General features: G+C 35.5%; 1 protein-coding gene across 1 annotated transcript; it reads left to right on the forward strand.

The window, feature by feature from the left end:
• The first annotated feature begins 1,388 nt into the window (after window positions 1-1,388).
• Window positions 1,389-27,207, forward strand: LOC132270262 (pectinesterase 1-like). Its single transcript, XM_059771451.1, has 3 exons — window positions 1,389-1,452; window positions 10,440-10,768; window positions 26,814-27,207. Exons 1-3 carry the CDS (start codon window positions 1,389-1,391, stop codon window positions 27,111-27,113), a joined length of 693 nt encoding a protein of 230 aa, XP_059627434.1. The 3' UTR covers window positions 27,114-27,207.
• The last annotated feature ends 417 nt before the right edge of the window (window positions 27,208-27,624 follow it).

Here is a 27,624-nt window from a genome sequence, read left to right on the forward strand (position 1 = left end):
CCTAAAGTTGATAGCCCTCCCCTACGTGCAGGTGCGGACGGTGCTAGTCAACTCCAAGATACAACCCGATCAGTTCTCAGCAGCGCCTCCTCTATGTGCACGACCACATGAAGGAAAAAGACCTAGTCTCCAGTGTCGAGTTACCCAAAATAGTGAAATATATGTGAAATATGTGAAAGATATTAACAAGATAATCTCTGAAAAAGTAATACGCAAATGTAAGTGTAACGTTAATTCAAATAATCAAATTAAATAATAGGGTAATGTGCAAAAAACCCCCCTAAACTTTACTCTTTCTTCCAAAAAACCCCCCTGAACTATTTTTTTAACAGAAAATCCCCTAAACTATCACACTTTTTGCAAAAAAAGCCAGGTGACACTGTTCCAGTAAATTTTGGCCGTAAAATAGTCACGTGCATATGCTGTAAATTGAAAATGCCAATCCTACCCTCTTTCTCTCTCTATGTCTAAATTCTTTCCCAAATTACAGACATTGGACCCTGCAATTTAATGTTCTGCAATGAGACATTCACCAATTTGGGAAGAGAACTCAGCGTCGGAGGCACGACACTGGTGAACTGAATGTCCCAGAGCTGCAAAACGAAGAGATTCTGAGACAGGTCCGGGATAGGACCCGTGAACCATCGTCGAGCTCTCCATCTCTAAGCTCACCGCGCCTACCAAAAGCTCATCACACAGCCGCCGGACTAGAGCTCAACACACAGCCGCCGGATTTGTTCTCACAGCCGTCTTCTTGTCTCCCCCAGATCCGTTTCGAGCTCGATCCACCACCGCCGAATCTGTTTTCATCAACCTCGCAATCGCAGCCTCCTCCTCTCCGATCGACCACTACCTCGTCGACTGTGGCTCAACTGAATCCATCACCGTCAACGTTGACAACCGCCGTTTCGTCGGCGACTCTCCATAGCTCGAACGATCTCACACAGGGATTCGAACCCACTTCCGAATTTTGTCCCGGTTCATTGTATGCCAGTTCCGGCCCAAGTTCTTGGCTGTAATAAAACAAGAGAATTGACATAGAGAGAGACGATCTAAGCATTAACGGTGCAATCGCAGCGGCCAAAGTGAAGTCTCCGGCCAAAAAATTGGTGCAATAACAGCGGCCAAACCACTAAAATCTCCTGCAAAAGAGGAGCGGTGCTACACCGAAGTTGTTGATGCAGAGGTCTCGGTAGGAGGAAAATTCTCCACGTTGATGGCGGTGGTGAGCTGGCTGCCGGGCGATTCCGGTGACTTGGAGACCTGTACCACGGCGACACAAGGTCGCCAAGTAGTAGATTTGGACATGCGTCGCCATGAAGTCGACCTTTCCAAGCTGTGATGCACTTACGTAGCCGCAACCTTGCGGTCGCTTTTTCGCGACACCGATGACCACTGCCGGAGCAGTGCCTCCATCATCGGCCATGAAAAGGAAAGAGAGGGGAAGAGAAGGTTAGACAGAAGAGAGAGATAGAGAGGGAGGAGGGGGGAGGTTCGTACAGTAGCTATGTTGGTGTTGCAATAGATGAGTTAGGGTTTCAAAGCTTAGCTTTCACTGGTTGGTTCAGCGCTGACTCTGTTTGGCGTTGAAGTTTTGGTAAAGTGATAATGAGTTGTCCAAATATTATTGGCTGTTCACAATTTGTCTGACACATCGGCAGTAGAAGCCCATCAAACACTAAAACGACGTCCTTTTATAAAAGGGTAATTTTGTAATCAAACATCTCCGGTGACCTTTTATGCCGGAGATAATTCATTTTGTCCTTAAATTGTACATTTTTAATAGATCAGGGGGTATTTTTTAGTTTAGGGGAGTTTTGTTTTTTTTGCTGAAAGTTTAGGGGGGTTAAATGCACTTTACCCTAAATAATAAAAGAATATTGAAATATTTTAAACGAGTTTTAAAATCTTTTAAAAATCCCAACATATATATATATATATTTTTTATAATATGTAATTATATAGACAAAGGTATTTTAGAGATTTTAGTAAAATTAGTAGTTGACTTCATCTATTTCCGTCGTTGACTGCCATTGACTCTAACAGAAAGGAGGTCCGTGTAAGATATTTTCAAAATTAGGGGAAGTTCGACTAATTTTTCAAACACAAAAGGAGATCTATGTAATTATAACAAATCATAAGAAAGATTTGTATAAATTACCCTTAAAAAAAAAAAGTGCTTAAACATTTTTAAAACAACCTAACAACTTCCCATAAAATTTTGAGTGAACGCTTATGAATATATAATAATATTATATTTTATTTCCCAAAAAAGTCGTGGTTCCCATGTGTCATATTGGGACTTGAAATTCATGCTGACGAGAAGGCACGTATTTTAATTATTTTGATTTCCTTCGATATCCCAAATATATAATTTAAAAGTCCATTCTAACAAATTCTATATCTCCGAACCAATTCTTAATATGTGACCAAGATAAAAAAACAATTCTTAATATAATTATTGAAGATATCGATCTTGCTCCATCTCGAGTCTAAAGATTAGGGTTTTTTAATATAAAAAATGTATTTCAAAATTTCCTACGCTAACATTCTTTCTTTCTCCCCCTAATTTTTCCAATTTCTTCCCAGGAAATTAGAGAGAGCGTAGAGCGAGAGGAGAGGAAATACTTATAATTAAAAAAAAAAAAACAACGAGAGGAAAGAATGATGATAACCTTACAGAAGAAAGAAATAAAAAACATCAATCTTCAAGAGGAATTTTAAAGTGAATGGGATTGACATATATGGTCAGTGGTATATGCCTGTGATATATATATATATATATTATCAAATCTATATTTCTTCTTATAGTTCCTTATGCAGACTTCAGCTTCCTTGCTATCACACGAGCTTAAAAATATCAAAATAAGGAGGATAGAACGATCTCAAAACAAGTCATCCAACTTAACCCGGAGGACGGCAGCCACGTGGATAATGGGGGTCAACAGAAATTTGCGAACATAAAAATAAAGCAATCACACGATAAACTTTAAATTTCGAATCTGGAGTTTTGACATTTTTTCTTCCTTTATCTTTATCTTCGGGTGAGAAATAAAGCACCCTACAATAATTTTAAAATTTTTGAGACACTATTTCAACAAGTTTATTTCAATTCACATACATATACTCCATTTGATGAGATGAGATTTAAAAATCCCCTAGGAAATTTTATATTGTAATATACACAAATCATGAAAAAATTTCACAAAGAGGTTCATTTTCCTTATGCAAAGAAAAAACGAACAGTCAAAGAAAGTGATAAGTGTCTTTCCATTCTTTAAGCTTCTAAATTTCAATCTTTCAAACAAGATGAATAACTGTATCACTTGAGAGGACCAAATAACAAACATCACTTGTACGCTATGATTTTACTCACCATACGCATTTTGTAATGAGTTGTGATTATGCACAGTTGAAAGAGTAAAATTTGTAACGAGTTTTGCTCATGCACAGTTGAGCAGTAAAATTTGTAACGAGTTTTGCTCATGCACAGTTGAGCAGTACTCTTTGTAGACAAATTTTTTTTTTTTTTTTTTTTAATTGGGTAAGGAAACTATTTATAATGAGTTGTCCTGACGTATAGTTCAATTCAGTATCCTTGTGCTAACATCTTGGGTAAATGAAGCCGTTGTCTTAGTTTAGACATGAACAAACTCTAACAAGAATTTATGCATAATCATTTTCCCTAACTGCCCCTAACTAGAGTCACGCAGGAGGCAGGACTCAACGCTGTTTAGGTTAGGAGAATGGCATTTTTGTTGTTTTTTTTTTCCTTCATGGAGGGTGTTTTAAATGACAACATAACAGTGACTACAAAAAGAACCCCTACATGGTGGATGAAGACTCCAGACTGCTCATATAAATAGACCATCCATTCATGAATCAATTCGTACTAAAAACAAAAAGAGGAACTCATCACTGGCCGGAAAAATGACAATGACAACATTTGAAGCTGTTTTGGTGACCATTCTTCTCACCATCACCATGTTGGGTTTTAAATAAATAATTCAGGTAGAAATCAAATATACTGTAATTAATTAAAGTGTAATTTAGATTTGTACCTGATTGATGATCAACGCACATATACCTTTTGAATATCTATGTAATCCTTTGAGAATTCCTGCAAAACATTAGAGCGCTTTACCCCCTTCTAAGAATTGTCGATTAATGGTTAGAATTAATCACACCAAATAAGTTGGAAAATCACAATCCAACAGTATAAAAGCCATACTCCTAATTAGACCACCAAATTGAAAAGTACAACCCAGTCCATCAAGTATTAATAATCACATTACAATCCTACTTTAGAAAACGTAGTATATAGGACCATAAAATAATTTTTATTATTTAAATATATATATATATAAATTCCAACAATCTCCCACTTGGTCCATGCATTCTAAGTTTATAAAATGACACTATGGATTGCAACACACTTTAGAAAAGACGAGTGACCACTCAATTTGTTTTTATAAAAAATACAATTATCGAAACAGATGGATTGATACTTTAGAACACTCTCATCCATAGATTTTCTCAATAGTGGATCATAAATGCGTAGACAAGTAATATATTAGTCTAAACAGTTCCATGATCTCAAAACCGATTCTATATAGGATTCAAGCAAATATAGTGGTTTTACTGTATTTCATGAGATGTGCAAACTGCATGTGATCTAAACACACATCTTACTATCCGTCCTGCTTCATACTATCGCGGTATGTCACCTGAACATATTATAGCAAACCGCCAACCTTCTGTTCAGTGTGAGAGTTTACCAATATGGAGCCAATCCCATATCTAGCCCAAGCTATCCTCATGGAGTGTGAAATACTCCCACAGGCAAACTTTAATATTTATATTTGGATTTACCAATGTGGTGTCAATCTCACATCTAGTCCAAACAACCTCATGAGTAAAATACCACTCTCAGACAAATCTTATATTTGGATTTACTGATATGGCGTCAATCTCATATCTAACCCAAACAACCGTATGAGTGAAATATCACTCTCAGATAATCTTTAATAATTATTTTGGATTTACCGATGTTGTGCCAATCTCACATCTAATCCAAACAATCTCATCAGTGAAATACCACTCCCAGGCAAACATAATAACACGTGCATAAACCATATATATCAAGATAATAATAATTATGCATCAAAAATTTATTTTTGATGCAAATAACTGTAACCATAAGGTGTGAACTGGAGGAAAAATAAAACTGTCACCACATGGCATAAAGAAACTAACTGCAATGTAGCATATACAAAAGAAATACCAGATATCATACCATAACGACTCTCGAACACCTATCCGAATCACGCGTTCTTTAAATACTTTATTATCTTCGGCTGAAGACTTTAGTAAGAGGATTTGCAACAATCTTTCTGTAATCATATAGGGAAATCTTAATGACACTTAAACCTTAACATTCTCATGCTTGAAAATGTACTTTATGTCAATGGGCTTATTATGCTTGGTCACCCTTAAGTTGTTTCTATATACTTAATTAATATAAGCCTTTAGAGAAAGTCCAAGTATTCCTGTAGCGTGATCTCTATGGATCCTAATGCCAATGACATACTTTGTATACTCATGTCCTTCATGTCAAAACTTTACATAAAATTCTTAATATCATGTATCACATGAAGGTCATTGCTACCTTGCAAAATATCATCAACATATAGAAGAAAGAAAACAAAAATGACTCCCACTGAACTTGAGGTATATACATTTATCCATAACATTCTCTTTGAACTTACAATTAATAACTATTGTATCAAAATTTTGGATACTACTACTGTAAAACTTATTTAAGCCATAAATGAGTGATAATGAAAGAATGACTTTTAAAGAGTCCTTTAATGAAGCTGGAGAAAATCTCAAAGAAATTAACACTTAACCTTTGCTTAAGCACTTGGCCATCAATTTTTATCTTATATCCATCAGACACCTCAAAATCACCAACTACAACATACTTCCAAGCTCTAGAAGATCTCCTAAGCTAAACTGACTTAGGAACTAGATTGGAAATTGAAAGAAAGGTCTGTAAAGGAGAAATAACTGAAAGAGTGGGAATATGAGCTTTAACTGAAACCACTAAAGAAAGTGGAATGAAGCCTGAAATAAATAGAATAAATGCTAAAATGTTTTTCTTGCAAAAGAAACTATAATATATTAAACTCCCACTGGATTCACCACTCTCATTAAATATGCATGATATATTCCAATAATCTCCATCGGTCTACATGACAGTATAATCTCGAATCCTTTAATCTTTCAAAATGCCCAACAAAATAATTATTGATAGTGTGAGTATCAAGCTCCTTGATATTTGCATTATATAACTCTATCTCTATAAGACATTTCCACACTTTCTCTTTTCTGTAACTTTATTTTGCGCAGGAGAACTAGGAATGGTGTACTGTGGCACAATGCCCTACTTTTTAAGTATGTACTGAAAATACTACGATTTACACCCTCATTACCATTCTCCCAATAAAACTCACTACCTTAGTCCGATCTTAAAACCATAATCTTTATACCAACTACTTTCAACTTTAGTCTAGTAGATTTTACACACATTAAGTGCTTCGGACTTCTGGTGGATTAAGTACACAATCATACCTTGAGAACTCATTAATGAAATACCTTTGCCGCAAACGAGCTATAATAAGAAATGGAGCACAAATGTCGGTATAAATATAGTCCAAAAGACCAAATGATTAACTAGCCTCAAAATTGCGTTTCTCTGCATTTATCCTTTGATACAACCAACGCATAAAATTTGTGGCCCAATAATCTCATCCTTGACCAAGCGTTCAAGTCTCTTTCGAGAGACATTCCCCAATATCTATGCATAGTATAGATGAATCCGCTTTAAGCAAAGCACAATTTTATTCGGAAGGTATTGAGTCTATAGAAAAACAAGAAACAAGTAGGATCACACCCGAATCCATCCACTATGTCTATACCTATACTTTTACCAAGTTAGGCTCAACTATTAACATGGCAATTTTCATTCCTGCTTTGGTTTTCTTTTCCACCACTATAACCTTTTCTTTTGATGTCCTGTTATTTCTATAGGATCAACATTTATCATTCCATGATCAATGTCTTTTCATGTATTGTTCTGCCTTTCTTTATTCTGTTTAGCCTTATTCACTTTTTCGCCACCTAGTTTCTTCTTGAAACTATTCTTACTGTCACGACAAGATGAGCTCACTCAGTTTTAACACCCTTGAGTCGCTCCCCTTCAATCACATAAAGTGCTAACAGCTGGTTAATGCAACATTTAACTTTTTGTGAATTATAATTCACCTTGAAAAAGCTGAAACAATCTATGTAGAGAATAGATCACCATGTGGACTAATAACTTATCATCAAATATGATTCCCTACTATCTCAGATCATTAACCAGCTTGCACATCATATAGATGTACTCCCTCACTGAACCATTGCCATCATATCTGACTAACATAAATCATGTCAGATAATAACATTGTCGTTGCTTCTTAATGTCCATTAACTCTTTCTTGATAAAATCAAGAAGTCCATTGGCAGTATCAAAAACTAGAATACCACCCTAAATAGTATCACCAATAGAAGCATAAATTAACCTAATGGCATGGTAGTTCCTTTAGTCCACCTAAAAATGCAACAATTTGTCTACCTAAGAAGACTCCGCACTGGACATATGGGTTTCTTCCTCAAAAAACATAGACTCATGGTCTAATAAATCCAATATAATATTAAAACCTGTCTTCTAGGAAATAAAATTTTAACCATTCAATGGTTCAATCCCTATGAGCTATCTTTAAAATTGCGGAAGCGTCTGTAACCTGAATAAATGTTATATTGAATAACATCGCATAAGCAACATATAAAATAATATGTCATAACTTTAGGGATTATTACTTTAATTCGTGCTTAGGGTTTTAAGCCGAATTTCTCAGGGTGTTTTACTATGTGCAAAACCATCCACCCTGCGGGAACAGATAAAATGCCATCTAAAATCACCTTTTGGCAGAATTTTAGATTTTACTTTACCTCCCAAACCTGCAATAAAATCTCACATAGACCTATTTGATTATACTTGAATTATTGCTAAACACTTCCACTACCTTTTGGCAAGAAGGTTATTTAGTTATAATCCAAACACTCTCAAATATTCTACTCACTTATCCCAAACTAAGACATTGATCACCTTTTGGCAGAACAAACGCCCTTATGTAAGTAAGTGCATTGTAAGACCTCAATAAGACCAATGCCCTAAAAATTTAATAAAATAATAACCTCCATGAGCGTGTTACCTTTTGGCAGGTAGCGCCCACTTTAGCTATTACTTTTTAAACGGTCACTTTACCAGTCTTCCTAAACCCCAAGGAAAAACCTAAACTAAAGTTCTATTTATTTAAGTTAAACAATTTCTTTATAATGCACATAAACTAAACCTAAATATTATGGAACACTTAATTTCACCGTAATATAAATGACTTTAATACAAATAAAATAAAGCCCCTTCATACATCTTAAGAAATTACAGTGAACAATATAATAATAGCATGCACTTCAATTGAGATTTAAAAAATCTCATTTTTTTTATATATTTTAATTAAAAGAAATCTTAAAACATGATGCATGCATATTATATTTTGGATATATAATTTAAAGTACTTTGAATCTTTAAATCAATTAGGTTAATACTGCTTGCTTATGACACGTAAGTCCTATAGGTTTTCAACCTAAAATTAAACAAGTATCATTAATTACTCAATGTGACTAAATAGTTACACAACCTCATGTCCCACTCAAAGGTCATTGATTACATGTAATATAACATGAATTAAAATTCTAAACCTGACATCAACTAGGCAAAACAAATCACACTTTAATACCTCACTGACCATTTATGCATTTGATGCGTGTATGCATAAACACATTCAAATAAACAAGTCCACTTTAAATTCATGAAAGTAAAATTTTATATATATATTTTTCTTTACTGTTAATCGCACTATTGTACATGCAATCTTGCATATATATATATATACATATATATCAAAACATATATATTCACCATACAAAGGCTTGCTCACAAAACCAATCAGTCAAGTACGTGGACAAGAAAATATTTACATCACTTATAAGTGTACATCTCTAACTCATGAATATATACATACATGAATTAATTATGTGTGTATAACAATATCTGTATCATAATATTATAATATTTAAATAAATGATTTGCGTATTAAAACTAATGCATTTGTTTTATATATAATTATAAATGAATCAGCTTTTTATGTATATAAAGCACCAGTATAATTGATTGACCTAATCAATAAGATAGTGACAAACCTTCAAATTTTCACTGTAGCTTTATTACATTATGAACTGTAGCTTTTTTTTTTTTTTTTCGTTCAGCGTGCATACATTATGAAGAAAACGATTGACGAAATTGAGCCTTTAAATCCACTGATCCACGTTTTGTTTAAGCTATCAGTTGTTTAAGTACACAATTTCTATTACAATTAGATAGCAAACTGAAACTTTCTTGTCTATTGTTTTTTTTTCTATTCTCGTTCGGCGTGTGCAACATTATGATAGCAGTTGAAGACAAAACCTTATATATTTGTATATAAATTAATTACATACCCATATAAGTATCAGTACAAATACACACACAATTTTTAACTTTATGTTTGATTCATCACACATGAAAATTGAGAATTTAGGCAATTAGTTTGATTTCAAATACACTATAAATCAATCTTTACTATTTTTGATTTCTATAAACCCTAACTTTGCTCTGATACCAATTGTTGGGTTTTAAATAAATAATTCATGTAGAAATCAAATATATTGTAATTAATTAAAGTGTAATTTAGACTCGTACCTGATTGATGATCAACACATATATACCTTTTGAATATCTATGTAATTCTCTGTGAGTTTCTGCAAAACATTAGAGCGTTTTACCCCCTTCTAAGAATTATCGATACGATAGGTTTGAATAAGGGTTTTCAAAACCCTTATATATAACAACAATAGAGGGGGACGGATTCTCTACAAACAAGCATACCTAAATCTCCCTTCCTATCATGGAAACTTAGATATTAATGGTTAGAATTAAATCACACCAAATAAGTTGGAAAACCACAATCTAACGGTATAAAAACCATACTTCCAATTAGACCACCAAATTGGAAAGTACAACCCAATCCATCAAGTATCAATAATCACATTACAATCCTACTTTCGAAAACGTAGTGTATAGGACCATAAAATAATTTTTATTATTTAAATATATATATAAAAATTCCAACACACCATTGCCATCTCCGATGACACCGTACCTATCCCGGTAGGTAAGTCTTAAGTGAAGAGTTGGTACCAAAATAGTGTCGAGCCCTACACGGCCTGAAAACACACTCTGGACCTTGCCTTTGTGACCGCAGAGTCCGGCGGTAAAGTGATCAAGGGTAGGAAAGATGGAAAGAGTGACTTTAAGACGGTGACTGATACTGGTAAAAGTATTTCGGACAAGAATACTAGTCGTGTCATCGTGTGGATTGGAGGTGGAAACTATATTGAGGAAATTAGGATCAATCGAAGCAAGCCTCTTGTCACATTTTATGGGGCACCAAATGATATGCCAATGTTGGTTTATGATGATATTGCAAAGGAGTGTGGAACTGTTGATAGCGCCACCTTGATTGTAGAATCCGTCTACTTCACCGCAGTTAATCTTGTAATTGTGGTGAGTTACTTATAAATCACTATCTATACTTAAGAAAATTTATATGTTCGCCTATGTTATACTTCTTCCCCACTCTCCCTCCTCTTTTGGGTAGTTTCCTGAATTCAGAATTAGATCTTTTATTTTTTTTTTAAATGAGGAAAGTGGTTACTATAAGGTACTAGATTGACCATACACTTTGGAAATTAAAGCTGCTAAATAGCACAACAATAGCTAATGGTCTACAAGTTTACAAAAGTGACTCTTCTGAACCCTTTTGAGATTAGGTGAGAGTGAAATTTGAACTTAAGACCTAGCATACCATCTTGATCCCTAGTTTCTCTAAAATCTTAAGTTTTTTTTTTTGAAAGATAAAATAAGATTTTATATATAAAAAGCTAGGCAGACAAAGGCTAGCCCAATGCTAACCAATGCGGCCCAAATACAACATAACTTTCAAACATTACAGGTCAAATTTGATAGAAACCTAAGTCCCAATCATAGAAGCCCAACCAAGAAACAAGAAGACCGTTGGAGGCAAACTCTATTGCAAGGAACATGGAGAAGAACTCCTCAAGCTCCTACATTTATGTCTGGTGGTTTCGCCAGTGGTCTTGTGGTACAGTAAGTATGAAAGATGGAAGCTCCCATTCTTCTGCGGCTCCGTTAGGGTTCGAAGATTCAATTGTATGCATGGTGTTTAAATTCCATCTAATTGGTTCCAGCGCTTGATGGAGAATTGAGTTTGCATGAAGATACTTTTTTTTGGAAAATCCTTCTATTTTGCACGGTCCAAATGCTATAAACAAGTGATGCCAGACCCAATTTTGAGGCTGTGACACTGTAGAAACCCGAGCTTCTTCTCCAATGGTGTGAAGCCCAATTAATCAGGTTAGACCATGAGGAGAGCTGAATGTGAAACCCACATCTTATTTGCAAAAATGTCCACAGAGGTTTGACGAAGTCGCACTTGAAAAATAAGTGGTCATGGGTTTCCAATTCTTTGTTGCAGAAGGCACATAGAGTGGTATTGATGTGGGAGGTGCATATTTTGTTCAAGGTTGGGAGGCGGTTTTGGACGGCCACCCACAATGTGAAAGAGTGTTTTTGGAATTGATGGCTTGGTCCAGACAAGGTAAGTCAGTGGTAAGGAAGGTAAGTGTTGGTTTAGGTGTTTCAAGGTTTGGGAAATTGAGAATTTGCCTGGATGGGCACCATATAACCTTGTCTTGGTTGTGTGGGTTTGGATTTGGGAGGTTAGCTATTGGAAGCAGTTGAGGTATTAGTGTGGTAATGGTGATTGGAAATTGCCACTGTGAATTGACAATGAAGGTAGAAAACATGGTTTTACTGTCATGGTTTGAGTTAGTGATCTGTTGGGGAGACACAAGTTGATATAAAGGACCAAGGCTGCTCCAATTGTCAAACCAGAAATTGGATTTATTTCCATTTCCAATTTTAACTTTGATAAGAGGTTGGATAGTGGTTCTAAGGTTTAGAAGCTTTCTCAAAGTCCAAGAATGCTGCCCAGGGATTTTTACATCCCAAATGCTTCTGCCTTTCAAGAGGTAGGTGTTGATCCATTTACCCACAACATTTCTTTGGAGCTAATGATATGCCAAAAGTGTTTCATGATGGCCACCTCATTCCAAGATAGAAGGTTAGGAAGTCCCAAGCCTCCAGCTCTTTTGGGAAGGCTTGAGAATCTAGTGATGGCTAGACATGGTTTTTATTAAATGGGTTTGTCAATTAATTTGATGGACTATACTTCTACTTGATGGATTGTTCTACAATTTAATTCATGTTTGTAGGTAAGTAGACAATCTTTACTTAATTTGATATTCCATGACTTATTATTATAAATTCCATGATTCTCTAGATTGATCTGTGCTACAATTGTGACTAGTTTTATAGGTCATGCTTAGAATTGATGGGTTGTGCTACACTTAGTTTATTTGTCGATTAAGTAGACGATTCATTATTGAATTTGATGGTCCATACTTAATATTGCAATTGGTAGTCGTATTTTGTTCACAAAAAGGTTTTCCCCAAATTAGTTGAAAGTGTGTTGTTTGGTTAACAAGCTTGGTGGCAATTCCAATACACCCCAAGACCTCACTTCTCATCTCTTAAATCTCTATCTCAACTTAGTTTATTTTAATTGCATTTTAATTAATTGCTTTCTATAGTAATCAACCAATCTTTCTTTGCAATCACTTGATACATTAGAGTCAAAATTAAATTCCTACTCGCTATACTTCATTAGTTGTAGTAGTGGTTTTATAAATATAAATTTAACTTTTAAAGGCTTCCTAAACCACAATCATGTTTTGACCGTACGAGCGACCTTTCACATTAAAAAGTCCGTTTTCTTAATTACTTAGAGGAAAAGGCGAGGCTCGTCATAATGTTTTCTTCTTTAAGAAAGCCTGGCCAATCATTGGCGATGATGTTACAGTTGCAATCAAGGACTTCTTCACTTCAGGGAAATTGCTTAAAGAGGTCAATTCCATTTATATATCCTTAGTTCCCAAAGTCAAGAAACCCACATCAGTCACAGACTTCAGGCCCATTTCATATGTTTCCACCATCTACAAGTGCATATCCAAGCTAATTGCCAACAAACTTAAGCCTACCCTACCACACATCATTGACCATACACAGTCTGCATTCATTCAGGGTAGACAAATAGATGATAGCATCCTATTAGCACAAGAGCTCCTTAATGGTTACCACAGCAAAAAAAATTAACCCCTAGATGTGCCTTAAAAATTGATTTAAGGAAAGCTTTTAATTGTATATCATGGGACCTCTTCTTTGACACCTTCAAACTCTTAGGTTACCCCCAACCTTTCATTGCTTGGATCAATACCTGTGTCATATTTCCATCATTCACATTATCCATCAATGGTGAATTTAGTGGATATTTCAGAAGCATCAAGGGTTTGAGATAAGGGGACAGGACCCCTCTCTCCCTTTCTGTTTGTTATTATCGTGTAGGTTTTCTCCTCAATCATCAACAAACTAACCTTGGAAAGTCCATTTAAGCACCACTGGAGGTGCAAGAAACTGAAGTTGACACACTTAATCTTTGCTGATAATCTTATGATATTCTCATATGTAAGTCTTCCATCATCGACGATTCTCAAGGAAGCCATTGACACATTTTCCTCACTCTCTGGACTCCAAATCAACTACAGCAAGAGCCAGGTATTCACCTCTGGCATGAATTTACAGATGGAAGCTAACATTCTTTCTTTGCTTGGCTTTGAAAAAGGTTTTCTACCAATGAGATACCTAGGAGTGCCATAAGTTACATCCATGATAAGAGTAGTTGATTGCAAATACCTCATTGATAAGATCACTTCAAGAATTACACACTGGACTAGTAGAAACCTGTCTTTTGCAAGTAGACTTCAGTTAATCAGAGCTGTACTTTTCTCCACACAAACCTATTGGAGCTCCAAATTTATTCTACCAGCGAGCATTGTCAATGATATGGACAGCATCTTCAAGGCCTTTCTTTGGTCTGGTCCATCACTAAATAGGTCAGGTGCTAAGGTTAATTACCACACATAGACATGGAATTAATATAGAAAAACTAGTGTAGAGATTAATTCTCAAATAATCACACATAAGACAACATGTAATCATATAGAGAATCAATAGAAAAATTAATCCATAGAAATCAAAGGAGAACCCAAGATTCATTAAATTCATAAGGCTAAAACATCAATCACAAGATATTATTCCCCAAAAAGTATGAAAAAGATAGAGGTTTAGATTACAAACTTGGGGCTCATCCAAGCCCCAAGGAGAAGTCTAGCCAATTATGGAGGAGGTGGATGCGATCTTGGAACCCTCAAGGGCAATCCTCAAACATGGCTTCATCTTCTTCCCCTTTTTCTTTGTTGAATTCTAGAGAGAGAGTGTGTAGATCTTGAGATGTGTTCTTGGTGCCTCCACTCTTCTCTTTTCTTTTAACTATAATTTCTAACTTTTCTAGAGAGAGAAAATAAATATTTTAATGAAATAAAATTGAAGACAAAAGATAAAGATTGATTACAAAATGGTTCAATTCCCCCTTTATAAAAGGTCCTTAGAGTAGTAAACAAGTCAGAAAATAAGCCCTCAAAATATCTAATCCCGCAACTATGTGGTAGGTAGAGCTCGAGCGCGCGGGAATAAAACGGCTCGCTACCAGCACATTTTCGATCGATCGAATAAATCTTCGATCGATAGAAACTTCGATTGATAAAAAAAATCAGCATTTTTGACACTTTTTCGGATTTTTTTGAAATTTTCCCGAAACTTTTGTTTGACTCCAAAAAGGCTGTAATAGACCATTTTTAGCTCATTTGAACCTTATTGACCTGAAATAGACAAAAACACAAATAAGTACTAAAACGAGAAAATAAAGGTAGATAAATGGACTAAAATACCCTCACTTAGGCGCTAAAATGTGTTACATTTGAGCACTCATCACATTATAACCATCAGGTCCAGGGGCTTGTCATTATTTAGTGACATCATGTAATGGTAGATTTCTTCATTTGATGGAATACAACAAAGGGAGTGGTAGAATGATGGTGGAAGTGTTTGGCTAATGAATGGTGAGAGTGAGTCAATACCTGGATATGGGTAAGGATTCATACCAAGCAAGGAATGAAAATGAGTGATAAATTCCTTCTTGATTGTAGGTTCTGTGTCCAACGGTACTTCATTGGATGCTGTGATGGAAGATATTTTGTTCCTATTGAACCTTGAAGCTATGGATTTGTAGAAAAAAGAGGTGTTTGAATCACCATCTTTTAACCAATGAATCGTAGACTTTTGTCTACAGGTTTATTCCTTTGTGGCTGTAAGGCTTATATAGGCTGAGAGAAGCTCATTTTCCTTTTTTCTGAGCAAGGGATCATCAGGGGTGCCATCAAGATCAAGTTGGCAATTAGACAAGGCTGTTTTTGCAGAAACAACATCATGTTGTAGTGAAGTGAAAATTCTTGAGAATTTCATCCTGAGTGGCTGTTTGAGCTTTTTTAGTTTGGATACAACTTGGAACATGGTGAAGCCTTCAAATTACAGGCTCCGAATGGATTGGACAGTTGGTAGGAATTCATCTGAGTTACTCTTGCAGTTGAAAAATCTGAATGGAACCTTTCTTTGTGGTTGTGGATTTCCAAGGCTTATGAACATGGAACTGTGGTCTGAGATTCCTGGTGGTAAAAAATTGCAGTGTGAAAGATGGACGCTAGGATTGATTCCAACTGTCATTTATCAGCACTCTATCTAATTTCTTGGATATGTTTGCCACCCCAGGGCTCTTGTTTGTTTATAAGTGAAGGATTCCTGAGAAATTCAAATCCTTAAGGTTTGAATTGTGAAGGCATCTTCTAAAATTAAGCATTGTAATAGTAGTTTTCCCTAAGCTCAGCCCCCATGATTCTCAGATACAGACCTAATGACGTTAAAATCACTTCCAAGGATCCAAGGATAAGATGAAAATGTTTTGGAGTGCTGTATTAATCTTCCCAAAGGCTCAATCTCTCTGAGATTTCATTTGTAGTATAAATGAAAGAGATGTAGAAGCTTGTTCTGCAACTTAGGATGGTTACATAGCAGTGGATTGCTTGTCTTGAACATTGAAACACTTGTAGGTTAACTGAGTTGGGATTCCAGAGGACCCAAATTTGTCCCAATGGTGAGTGGCTGTAATTGTGAGCTAGATTCCAGTGTCTTGTAATGAAATTGTGGATTTTAGAAATATTCTGTGACTGTATTTTTGTCTCAATGATAGATGTAATATCTATCTTGTTATCCTTAAGAAGATGCTTTACTTCTTTCTGTTTCAAGGGGACATTCAAGCCCCTTATAATCCAAATGGTTATTGATACCATTTTATAGAATTGAAGAAGTTGCCAGTTAGGAAGAGATTCCCTTTCTTGTGGAATGCTTGCTTCCTAGCTTGTTTTTTCATTGTAATCCTTACTTTATTTGGTTTATGTTTGCTCAAGTCTGCAGGGAGACTGGTGATGGACTCAGTTTCTGAGATACTTGTGCATTCATGATCAGGAGTTGGCAGTTGATGAGTTGCGAATGTACACTGGAGGTTGCCTCGGGGGGGGGGGGGGGGGGGGGGAGGGGGGTTTGTGAGTCATTAGGGATTAGGTTTCCTTGTAAATGGGTAGGAAGGTAAAAACTTAGGTCAATGAGCATTTTCTCATCTGGCTTGAAGTAATGTGTGATGACATTTTGTCCAGAGTGAATTGGGAAATTGGATTCTGGTGTAGAGATGTAGTTTATGGTGTGGTCAGTTTTTGAGTGAGTTGATTTGCTAGTGAAATTTTCCGATGCTGCTTGTGGTTTTGCATGTTTTTGTTCGGGGGATTTCCTTGATGGAACAATGTGCCTGGGATGAAGGTTGTGGTATTGCAATGGTACGTAGTGGGTGATGAGAGGTATGTTTTGTTGGTGTGTCCAAAACACTTGCATGTATGGCAGATAGCAGGGCAATTTTGGTATTCGACATGCACTGTTGCAGTTTTTCTTGAGCTTTAATGAATCTTGAGTTATTGTGAGAGGTCTGAGTCAGCTTTAACTTCAATGCAGACCTTTGTAAACCTAGTTTTGATTTTGCTTTCTGTGATAGGGTCATCAAAAAGGGGTGTTCCAATGTTACTCAAGATATAGCTCAGTCCAGGTCCTGTCCAGAAATGTTGTGTCAATTCATCAAGCTTAATCCACAGAGGGATGGTTGGATGATTTTTTTCTCTTGAAGCTTGGTTCCCAGTGGCTAAGGATAAGTGGTTTGTTTGCAAGAAACCATGGGCCTTCATTGAAAATTTGGTTGCATTGATCAACTGAGGTAATTTGGAATTCAAAGATTCCTTTCTCTGAGTTGCAGACCCTCAAAAGACCTCTATCTGACCACAAAGAGGTTGCTAGGTCTTTGACCATGCCAAAAGGAAGGCATTTGTTAACAAAGTAGCTTAAGAGGCTAGTTCTCATGGAGCTTAATCCTATTTGTTTAATCTCTGGAGGTGCTGTTATGTTGCTTGGACTATTAGAGTGTTGGACAAAGTCAAGAGGTATCCTAGGCTTTGCCCTTTTAATAATGGTAGCCCATGATGGTGACTGATTAGGTTGGCTAGGGTGGCTCACAGCTTTAGTTGTGTTAGGGGTTTGTGTAATCGCATGTGAGGGAGCTGTCAATGGTAAAGGTGTCTGATGCGACCCGGAGCGTGTGCACAAAATAATGCACAACACATTGGTTTTGGAAATGGTATCAAGCGGGCATCAAAGTTTACATTTATAAACCGCTAGACACTTATACTATGTAGTATGAAGTGAGAAGGGATCGAACCCAAGAGACCTTTGGCTTGGATTCAAATAAGACAGTTGGTTTCAACAAGTGATTACCATAAGAGAGATAAAGAGAGAATAAAATAGATGGTTGGTTGATTAAGCTAGTGAACAATTAAATTAAAATGCAATGAAAATAAACTAAGTTAGAGTTAGGGGTTTAAGAGATAAAAGAAAATTCTTAGGGTTTATTGGAAGCACCACTAAGCTCATGCAATTAACCACTTATTTTCCATTAATGGGGAGAACATTGTTGTAATTAAAATGTAGCTACAATCAATGGCACAATTTGCATATGTAAGCATGATCATCTAATTCATTTGTAATGCATTGCCTACCTAACCAACAAGTAAACTACGTGTAGGACAACACACCAATCTTGAGGCTTAACATATCTCACCAATCTACAAATGCATCCAATGAGAGCACACATTAATGTGATAACACAAATTTCAATCATGATGATGGATTGATTAATCAAGTGTAGATTGTCTACCTAATGACAAGTAAACTAGGGTGTAGTACAACCTATCAAGACAAAACCATAACCAAACAAATCCATTGACCATTTACATATAATCCACAATCAAGAAGATGATACAAATTGCATATAATAAGTGTGGAATATCAATTTCAAGTATGAATTGTCTAATCATAACACAACCCATCAAGAATAAAGTATAAACCATCAAACTAGTTAACAATTGCATCTATTAAATACCATGTCATGGTCTTCAAGTATAATTCTCAATTAATAACACATAGACATGAAATTAACATAGAGAATTAATGAAAGAATTAATCTTTAACATCTAATCATGAGTATAAACCCTAGATTGATCACACATAAACATGCAACCAAAGATAGAGAAATAATGGAAGGATTAATTAACATAAATCTTGGAACATCCAAGTATGAAATCACAAGACCACAACATCAACTACAACAATATATTAATCTCCCTAGAAATAGAAATTGCAAAGGTTTAGATTACAAGAGACTTAGGGCTTAACCAAGCCCTAAGTGGAGAGCTAGCCCATCATGGTTGTGGTAGTTAAGGTGTCAACAAGATCCACTTCCATCCTTTGCTCCTTCTTCTTCTTCTTTGATGCTCAAGAGAGATGAGTGTGTAGATATTCTTCCAAACTTGTGCCTCCACTCTTCCCTCTCTTCTCACCCTAGCCTGTTCTCTCGAAAGAACATGATATTTCCGTACAGAAAAAAAAAATAAAAACTTAATAATCCTAATAATATCCACCTAAATAAAATAAATACTAACCCTAATCTAATGGCTCACTGGGCCTTAAGTAACAACTCTATTAAAGCCCAATAGTTCACAAAATAAGCCCAAACAATAAAAAAAAAATCTGTAATGTTGCCAAGTCCTGGGGGATCCATCCCCCACCCTGGGGGATCGATCCCCCCAGAATTGGAAATTTCCTTTAATCCCTATTTAGCTCCATTTTGGCCCCGAGCTCATTAATTTGCTTCTTCATCTTTGGGAACATCATCAAAGGCCTGAGATTGACCACTTTTGAAGAATAAACACACTATACGAGCAATGGGCCGCGACCTCCTTTTTGCCATTTTCTGAACTTTTTCTGAATATCTTTGCTTGACTCCAAAAAGGCTTTAATGGACCGCTCTTAGCTCATTTTAACTTTATTGCCCTGAAATACACATAAACATAAATTAGGACTAAAACATGAAATTAAGATAGATGCAGAGACTGAAATACCCTAACTTAGGTGCTGAAATGTGCAACATTTAAGCACTTATCATGCCCCCAAACTTAAATATTGCTAGTCCCTAACAACTATGAACTAATAAAACAAACATATATACAACTATGAACTAATAAAACAAATAAAGATAACACCACTTTCGTATGGATCACGGTTGCATTTAGCATCTGTAACAAGCCTTTTAAACCCCTAGGTTACCCCTAGTGGATGAGTGAAGTCTCGTGAGAGTTTCCAGAAATGGTACCCACAAACATCAAAAACTCTTTCTTAGTTGAGAAGCAACGACACATATTAAACAAGTGTTGAAAGTAGACTACCTCAAGTATGCAAATTTCTGCCATTTCTAAGCTATTATCAACATTTCAACATCATGTAAGCAAAAATGGTCCTCCACACATCAATCAATTAATCATGCAAATTGAATCAATTCTATTATCCTTTTTGAGTGAACCGGCATCAAAATGTGTTGCTATCCTAGCAAATCAAAGTATTGGCATAGCCTTACCCTCAAACTAGCGTACAGATATAGTACCAGATATCAAGACATTGAATGAACCTTGTTATTCAATCAAACATTCTTTCATTTATTTATTTATTGATTTCATTTTTTTTATTTATTATTATTATTATTTTTTATGTATGACCATGTACAATGTCCAAGCTCCTTAAGCTCTCTAATCACCCCATGTAACAAGCGTTAAGCCAACGACTCCCAAACCAGATGGTCTTAGGGCGTTAAGTGTAAAGACACTCCTAAGGGCGTAATGACTCAGAATGGCTAGGCTACGAACTCAAACTAATCATACATCTTACATTATTTCCTTATCTTCCTTTTTAATCAGTTGACATGTTGAAAGAACACAGTTTTTTTATTTTATTTTATTTTATTTTTTATTTTTATTTTTTTATTCCTCACCTTTGGTGAGTGCTTTTATTTCTTTTCTTTACAAGGTCATTTTATCAAGAATGAAAGTTTTCAAAGCATACTAGCTCAATTGGGATAAACCGAGACAATAATCAACTAAGCATGTACCCCACAAATTGAATGCTAGTGTGCGCAAGTGCAAGTGTAGAATTTTAGAATCAACTCTCAAAGCATTTTCAACCAACAAGATGACGTATACCACAAGAGTAAACATGATATCAAAAATTAGAAATTTACCCCTAAATGGCATCCTAGAGCATACAAGGAGTATTAGACCCTAACAAATTGCTTTTCAAATGAACTATACTTCAAAAGTTCGAAATCATTGTCAAACACATCTCAAATCTCATCATGCATTTAAAACTTAACTTAAATAGAATGAATCATGATGACCTTACCCCCAAACTTAAACTGTACATTGTCCTCAATGTGTAATGAGAATAATGAAAAATAATGGAAAGAGTATACCGTGATGGTAAAGACTATGAAGCCCGGCAATGATCCAGTAAGAAAGATGTCTCCCCCAAACTTGGATGCAAAAACCTATCTGTATAACCATACTAGCAAACTCACATCAAATATCACATAGGATAAGCAATTCATACAATTCAAAATAATATATAATACATTGCAAAGAGATATGAGATGGAACACTTGATAAAATCTGAAAACATTCCTAACCAGTCAGAAGGGCATACTGGAAACATATATTTTTGATTTTTTTATTTCAAGAAAGGGATTGATCTCTAGATTTTTTTTTTTTTTTTTTAACACAAAGAAAAATATACTAAACTAGAAAGAAAAATATATACTAAAATAAAATAAATATATATAAAAATAATAATAAACAAATAATAATAAATAGAAATAAAATTAAATTTTTTTTTTTTTAACAAAGAAAAAGAATATGTATAGACAACCTACAAAATAAATAAAAAAAATGAGCTAAGTTTAACGTCTCTAGCAAGACATAATGCTACTAATATTTTTTTTTTATATTTAAAATAAATCAATTCAATTATTTATTTATTTTTTAAATTATCAATGCAATTGTTTTTTAACTGTTTTTTTTTTTTTTTAAATAAAAAATCATCAATCCTTTTTTTTTTTTTTTTTTTTTTTAAACAACAATTCAAAATTTTTTTTTTATTATTTAAATTTTATTATTATTATTTATTTATTTACATTATTATTATTATTATTATTTTTATGTAACACAAGCTCGTCGGAGAAGAAACCGGCAGCGCTGGGTAAACCAGTTCAAGAATCGCCGGCGAAGATTACCCACAAGCTCGCCGGAGAGAAGAGCCCAGCCGAAATAGGACTCATCCACGTCAAGGACAAGCACAGCCGGAATCGCTGGAGAATGACCCAGCCGAGATCGCTTGGAGAAAATCCTGCCGGAATCGACAGAGAACAAACCAGCCGTGATTCACAAACATGCCGGAAAGAAACGGCGAATCACGGCCGGAGAAGAACGACGCCGAAATCCCCGGAGAACGATCCAGCCGAGCGACAGAGAACCCAGCCGGCGCTGGAAAACGGCGAAATCGAAATCGCCGGGAAATAACCCAGCCGGCGCTGGAAAGATCCAGCCTTGATCGCCGGATAAATGGCGAATCACGAGCTTGCCAGAAAACGCCGGAGAAAACGACGATGCAGAAACTCGCCAGAAGGAACAAGCCGCGACGCCGCCGGAAGAACCAGATGAGAGAGAGCCGAGACTGAAAAAGAATAGCTCGGCCTTTTGGCCAAGAGCTTGCCGGAAATAAAGAACCCGGTGACAGTAAGTTGCGCTTGAAATTTCAGAGACGACAGCCGAAGGTTGGGGTGGTTTTGATTCGGCCGGAGCTGGTGCTGGTAGTGTGGTGCTCGGTGTTGAGATATGAGAGGTGACGGCGCCAAGGTGAAAGAGGGAAGGTGGAAGAGGGAAGAGGGAAGTGAGGGCTAAAACAAAACCGATCGATCCCTCTGAAGAGGGAAGTGAGGGCTAAAACAAAACCGATCGATCCTCATGGTTGGGGGATCGATCCACGAGGGTTTTTTTTTTTATGCTCTCTGCCAGAAAATGGTATTGATCAATCCCCAGATCGATCTTTTGCTTCTGTTTTTAATTTAATTTTATTTTTTAATTTTTATTTTTTTTAAAGCAAAACTAAAAAGAATATATTCACTAAAATAAAATATAGATAAAATAAAATAAAGTAAATAAAATACACCAAACTGAAATATACATAAAAATAATAATAATAATAATAATGAAAATAAAATCAAACACCCTACGCTACCCATTACAAAAAAAAAATTATTTTGTTTTTTTCTAAAAGCAGAATTGTATAATAAATAAAATAAAGTAAAAGAAGAAAATAAAATAAAATTTTATTTAGACAAAGACGCAAGAAATAAAGTAAAGAGAAATGAAAGAGAAGTAAAGTCGGGAAACTCTGCGAAAAACTAGTGTTTAACGTCTCTAGCAAGACAGTGGGGTAACTCACTAGTCGAAAGAATCAAAAACCGGATATGAGATATCCTCATTAATCCGTTTGTCTATTTTCCCAAGTGGATCCTCTCTCATAACAACAAATTCATCTCCCAAAAGAATGACTTGAAAAGAAATGATGTAAGATGCAATTTGTTTCCTTTCATCAATGGTCTTGAAAATGAAATCAATAATGGGCAGTCTTGCACTTGGCAAGGCAACGTCTTTCAAAGACTCAATTGAATTATTAGGAAATGCGCTCTTTTCATCCTTTTTCTCTTCCTCATTGATCACCATCTCTTTACTTTCCAAGTTAGCTATGGAGTTCATTAGAGAGTTCACTTCATATGTGGAGCTTTCGATGTTAAAACCACATCCTTCATACATTTTCAAAAGGCACGCCTCTAGAGGATCGTTGGGGATAATAAAAGGAAGGTTCTCTTTTACAAGTTCCTCATTTTCCTCTCCTACCTCTATAGTGGTCAATAACTCCTCACTCTCTAAGTTATCAATTTCCTCATGCTCAAGATTACAAGGAATGTCCTCATAATTTAATTTATGCTCTATTGGATTAGTCACTAGCTCACTTGCCTCACCCTCTTCTATTATCATGTTTTGCTCACTTTGATTAGTCATTAATTGACTTGCCTCTTCTTCCTCTTCCTCTTGAGAAGAAAGAGTACTTGCAATTTCCTCAACTTGAGTTTCTAGCATGGCTAGCCTATGAGAATGAGAATTAATAAGTTGTCTCCTTTCATTAAGTTCATTAATTAGAGCTAACATTTTATTTTCAAATCCGGGAGAGTAAGGTAATGGAGATGGTTCTTTATAAAATGGTGGGGGAGGGTAGTAGTCATAAGAGGGATCATAAGAGTGATCAAGTCCATTATATGATGATGATTCATGAAATGCATTGGACTCACTCTCATAAGGATCATGATATGATAGAGATGCGTAAGGATAATGGGTAAAATTTTCCCCCAAACTTGGATCAAACAAGGTCTCCATTCACATTCACAATCCAAAAACCATAAAATAATTGCCTCGACAATGGCTCATGCATATAACAACGAAAGTAATGGCCTCGTCAAGGATCTATGCTTGGATAAAATATTTAAGCAATATGAAAGCCTTAACAAGGACTATCTCGCAAGCATAGGAAAATGAACAATTAGGGTAAGAATTGCTCACAAAGGTTCTTAAGCAACTTCAAATTCCAATGATAGCTTTAAGCTCCAATTTTTGCCTTTTTTGTATCAAATACCTAATTGCACATTAGAGAGAGAAAAATAAGAAAATAGAAAGAATATACAAATAATCAAATGAAAACCAATATTTAATTTAACTCCAATTAAACCAATGGTCCCCGACAACGGCGCCAAAATTATGATGCGACCCGGAGCGTGTGCACAAAATAATGCACAACACTTTGGTTTTGAAAATGGTATCAAGCGGGCATCATAGTTTACATTTATAAACCGCTAGACACTTATACTATGTAATATGAAGTGAGAAGGGATCGAACCCAAGAGACCTTTGGCTTGGATTCAAATAAGACAGTTGGTTTCAACAAGTGATTACCATAAGAGAGATAAAGAGAGAATAAAATAGATGGTTGGTTGATTAAGCTAGTGAATAATTAAATTAAAATGCAATGAAAATAAACTAAGTTAGAGTTAGGGGTTTAAGAGATAGAAGAAAATTCTTAGGGTTTATTGGAAGCACCACTAAGCTCATGCAATTAACCACTTATTTTCTATTAATGGGGAGAACATTGTTGTAATTAAAATGTAGCTACAATCAATGGCACAATTTGCATATGTAAGCATGATCATCCAATTCATTTGTAATGCATTGCCTACCTAACCAACAAGTAAACTACGTGTAGGACAACACACCAATGTTGAGGCTTAACCTATCTCACCAATCCACAAATGCATCCAATAAGAGCACACATTAATGTGATAACACAAATTTCAATCATGATGATGGATTGATTAATCAAGTGTAGATTGTCTACCTAATGACAAGTAAACTAGGGTGTAGTACAACCTATCAAGACAAAACCATAACCAAACAAATCCATTGACCATTTGCATATAATCCACAATCAAGAAGATGATACAAATTGCATATAATAAGTGTGGAATATCAATTTCAAGTATGAATTGTCTAATCATAACACAAACCATCAAGAATAAAGTATAAACCATCAAACTAGTTAACAATTGCATCTATTAAATACCATGTCATGGTCTTCAAGTATAATTCTCAATTAATAATACATAGACATGAAATTAACATAGAGAATTAATGAAAGAATTAATCTTTAACATCTAATCATGAGTATAAACCCTAGATTGATCACACATAAACATGCAACCAAAGATAGAGAAATAATGGAAGGATTAATTAACATAAATCTTGGAACATCCAAGTATGAAATCACAAGACCACAACATCAACTACAACAATATATTAATCTCCTTAGAAATAGAAATTGCAAAGGTTTAGATTACAAGAGACTTAGGGCTTAACCAAGCCCTAAGTGGAGAGCTAGCCCATCATGGTTGTGGTAGTCAAGGTGTCAACAAGATCCACCTCCATCCTTTGCTCCTTCTTCTTCTTCTTTGATGCTCAAGAGAGATGAGTGTGTAGATATTCTTCCAAACTTGTGCCTCCACTCTTCCCTCTCTTCTCACCCTAGCCTGTTCACTCGAGAGAACGTGATATCTCCGTACAGAAAAAAAAAAATAAAAACTTAATAATCCTAATAATATCCACCTAAATAAAATAAATACTAACCCTAATCTAATGGCTCACTGGGCCTTAAGTAACAACTCTATTAAAGCCCAATAGTTCACAAAATAAGCCCAAACAATAAAAAAAAAAAATTTGTAATGTTGCCAAGTCCTGGGGGATCCATCCCCCACCCTGGGGGATCCATCCCCCCAGAATTGGAAATTTCCTTTAATCCCTATTTAGCTCCATTTTGGCTCCGAGCTCATTAGTTTGCTTCTTCATCTTTGGGAACATCATCAAAGGCCTGAGATTGACCGCTTTTGAAGAATAAACACACTATACGAGCAATGGGCTGCGACCTCCTTTTTGCCATTTTCTGAACTTTTTTTGAATATCTTTGCTCGACTCCAAAAAGGATTTAATGGACCGCTCTTAGCTCATTTTAACTTTATTGCCCTGAAATACACATAAACATAAATTAGAACTAAAACATGAAATTAAGATAGATGCAGAGGCTGAAATACCCTAGTTTAGGTGCTGAAATATGCAACATTTAAGCATTTATCAGCGTCTGTAGGGGAGGTGGTTTTGGTATAGGTATAGGCGCTATCAGCTGAACAATGCAACGTATCTCTAAAATCTTAAGTTATCAGAGGATATAATTAGTTTTATTTATTTATTTTAAATAACAAAATTAAAAAATTAAAAAATAATGTCTCTATTATTTATTTATATGTGTGTGTGTGTGTATATATATATATTAAAATTTTCATGGTTATATATATTAAAATTTTTATGGTTTGTTGTTTTAGAATTCAGCACCGAGGCCGGATGGCAGAAGGGAGGGAGCGCAGACAGTTTCTTTAAGGATCTCGGGCGATAAAGCAGTATTCTATATTTACAAAGTCTATGGATTTCAAGACACCATTTGTGATGACAAGGGCAAGCATTTCTGTGATGTTTTTGTTTTTTGCCATGTTCCATTTTCTGGGATTTTCTGTTTTTGCAAGGGCAATTTCGTCTTTTTATATTTTTCGTGTCGGATACCGTGGGGTGTGCCGGGTGTGTCCGAGAGTTGGTTGGGGTATTTCTTTAAGTTCGGGATTCTTTAAAATGCAAGGGTTGCCATTTCGGCATTTTTTCGTTTTTCGGACAAGACAGTCCAGGGTGGGACCCACTACCAAAATTGTTGTGCACGGGGGTGGTGTCACGGGTCCATTGCATTTCATATATAATTATTTTGTGTATAATTTTATGTTAATGTGTTAATTGTGTGGTTGAAATTTGATTTGTATGTATATATGTATATTAAAAAGAAAAGGTGGGATTTTACTTTTTAGTGGTGGGACCCATTCCCTACTTATTTCATTTTAGTGGCCAAGAGGCCAATTTGGCCTCATTTCTTTTTCTCTCCTCGGCTATCTCTCTCTTTCCCTTTTTTTTTTTTTTTTTTTCCTCACAACTTCAAACTTCAATTATTCTCTCATCTTTTGGAGTTTGTTGGTGCCGTTTACGGTAAATCGAAGAGCTTGTTAAGATTTACGCGTTGATAGGAGCAAATCACACTTTTGGCCAATCTAGGATTTTCGAAAATCTAGGGATTTTTAGGGGTTTTCTCTCATT

The sequence above is a fragment of the Cornus florida genome, unplaced genomic scaffold (genome assembly GCF_030987335.1).
Source record: "Cornus florida cultivar Cherokee Brave unplaced genomic scaffold, ASM3098733v1 CherokeeBrave_3.0.0_Hap2_Chr08, whole genome shotgun sequence".
Taxonomy (NCBI): domain Eukaryota; kingdom Viridiplantae; phylum Streptophyta; class Magnoliopsida; order Cornales; family Cornaceae; genus Cornus; species Cornus florida.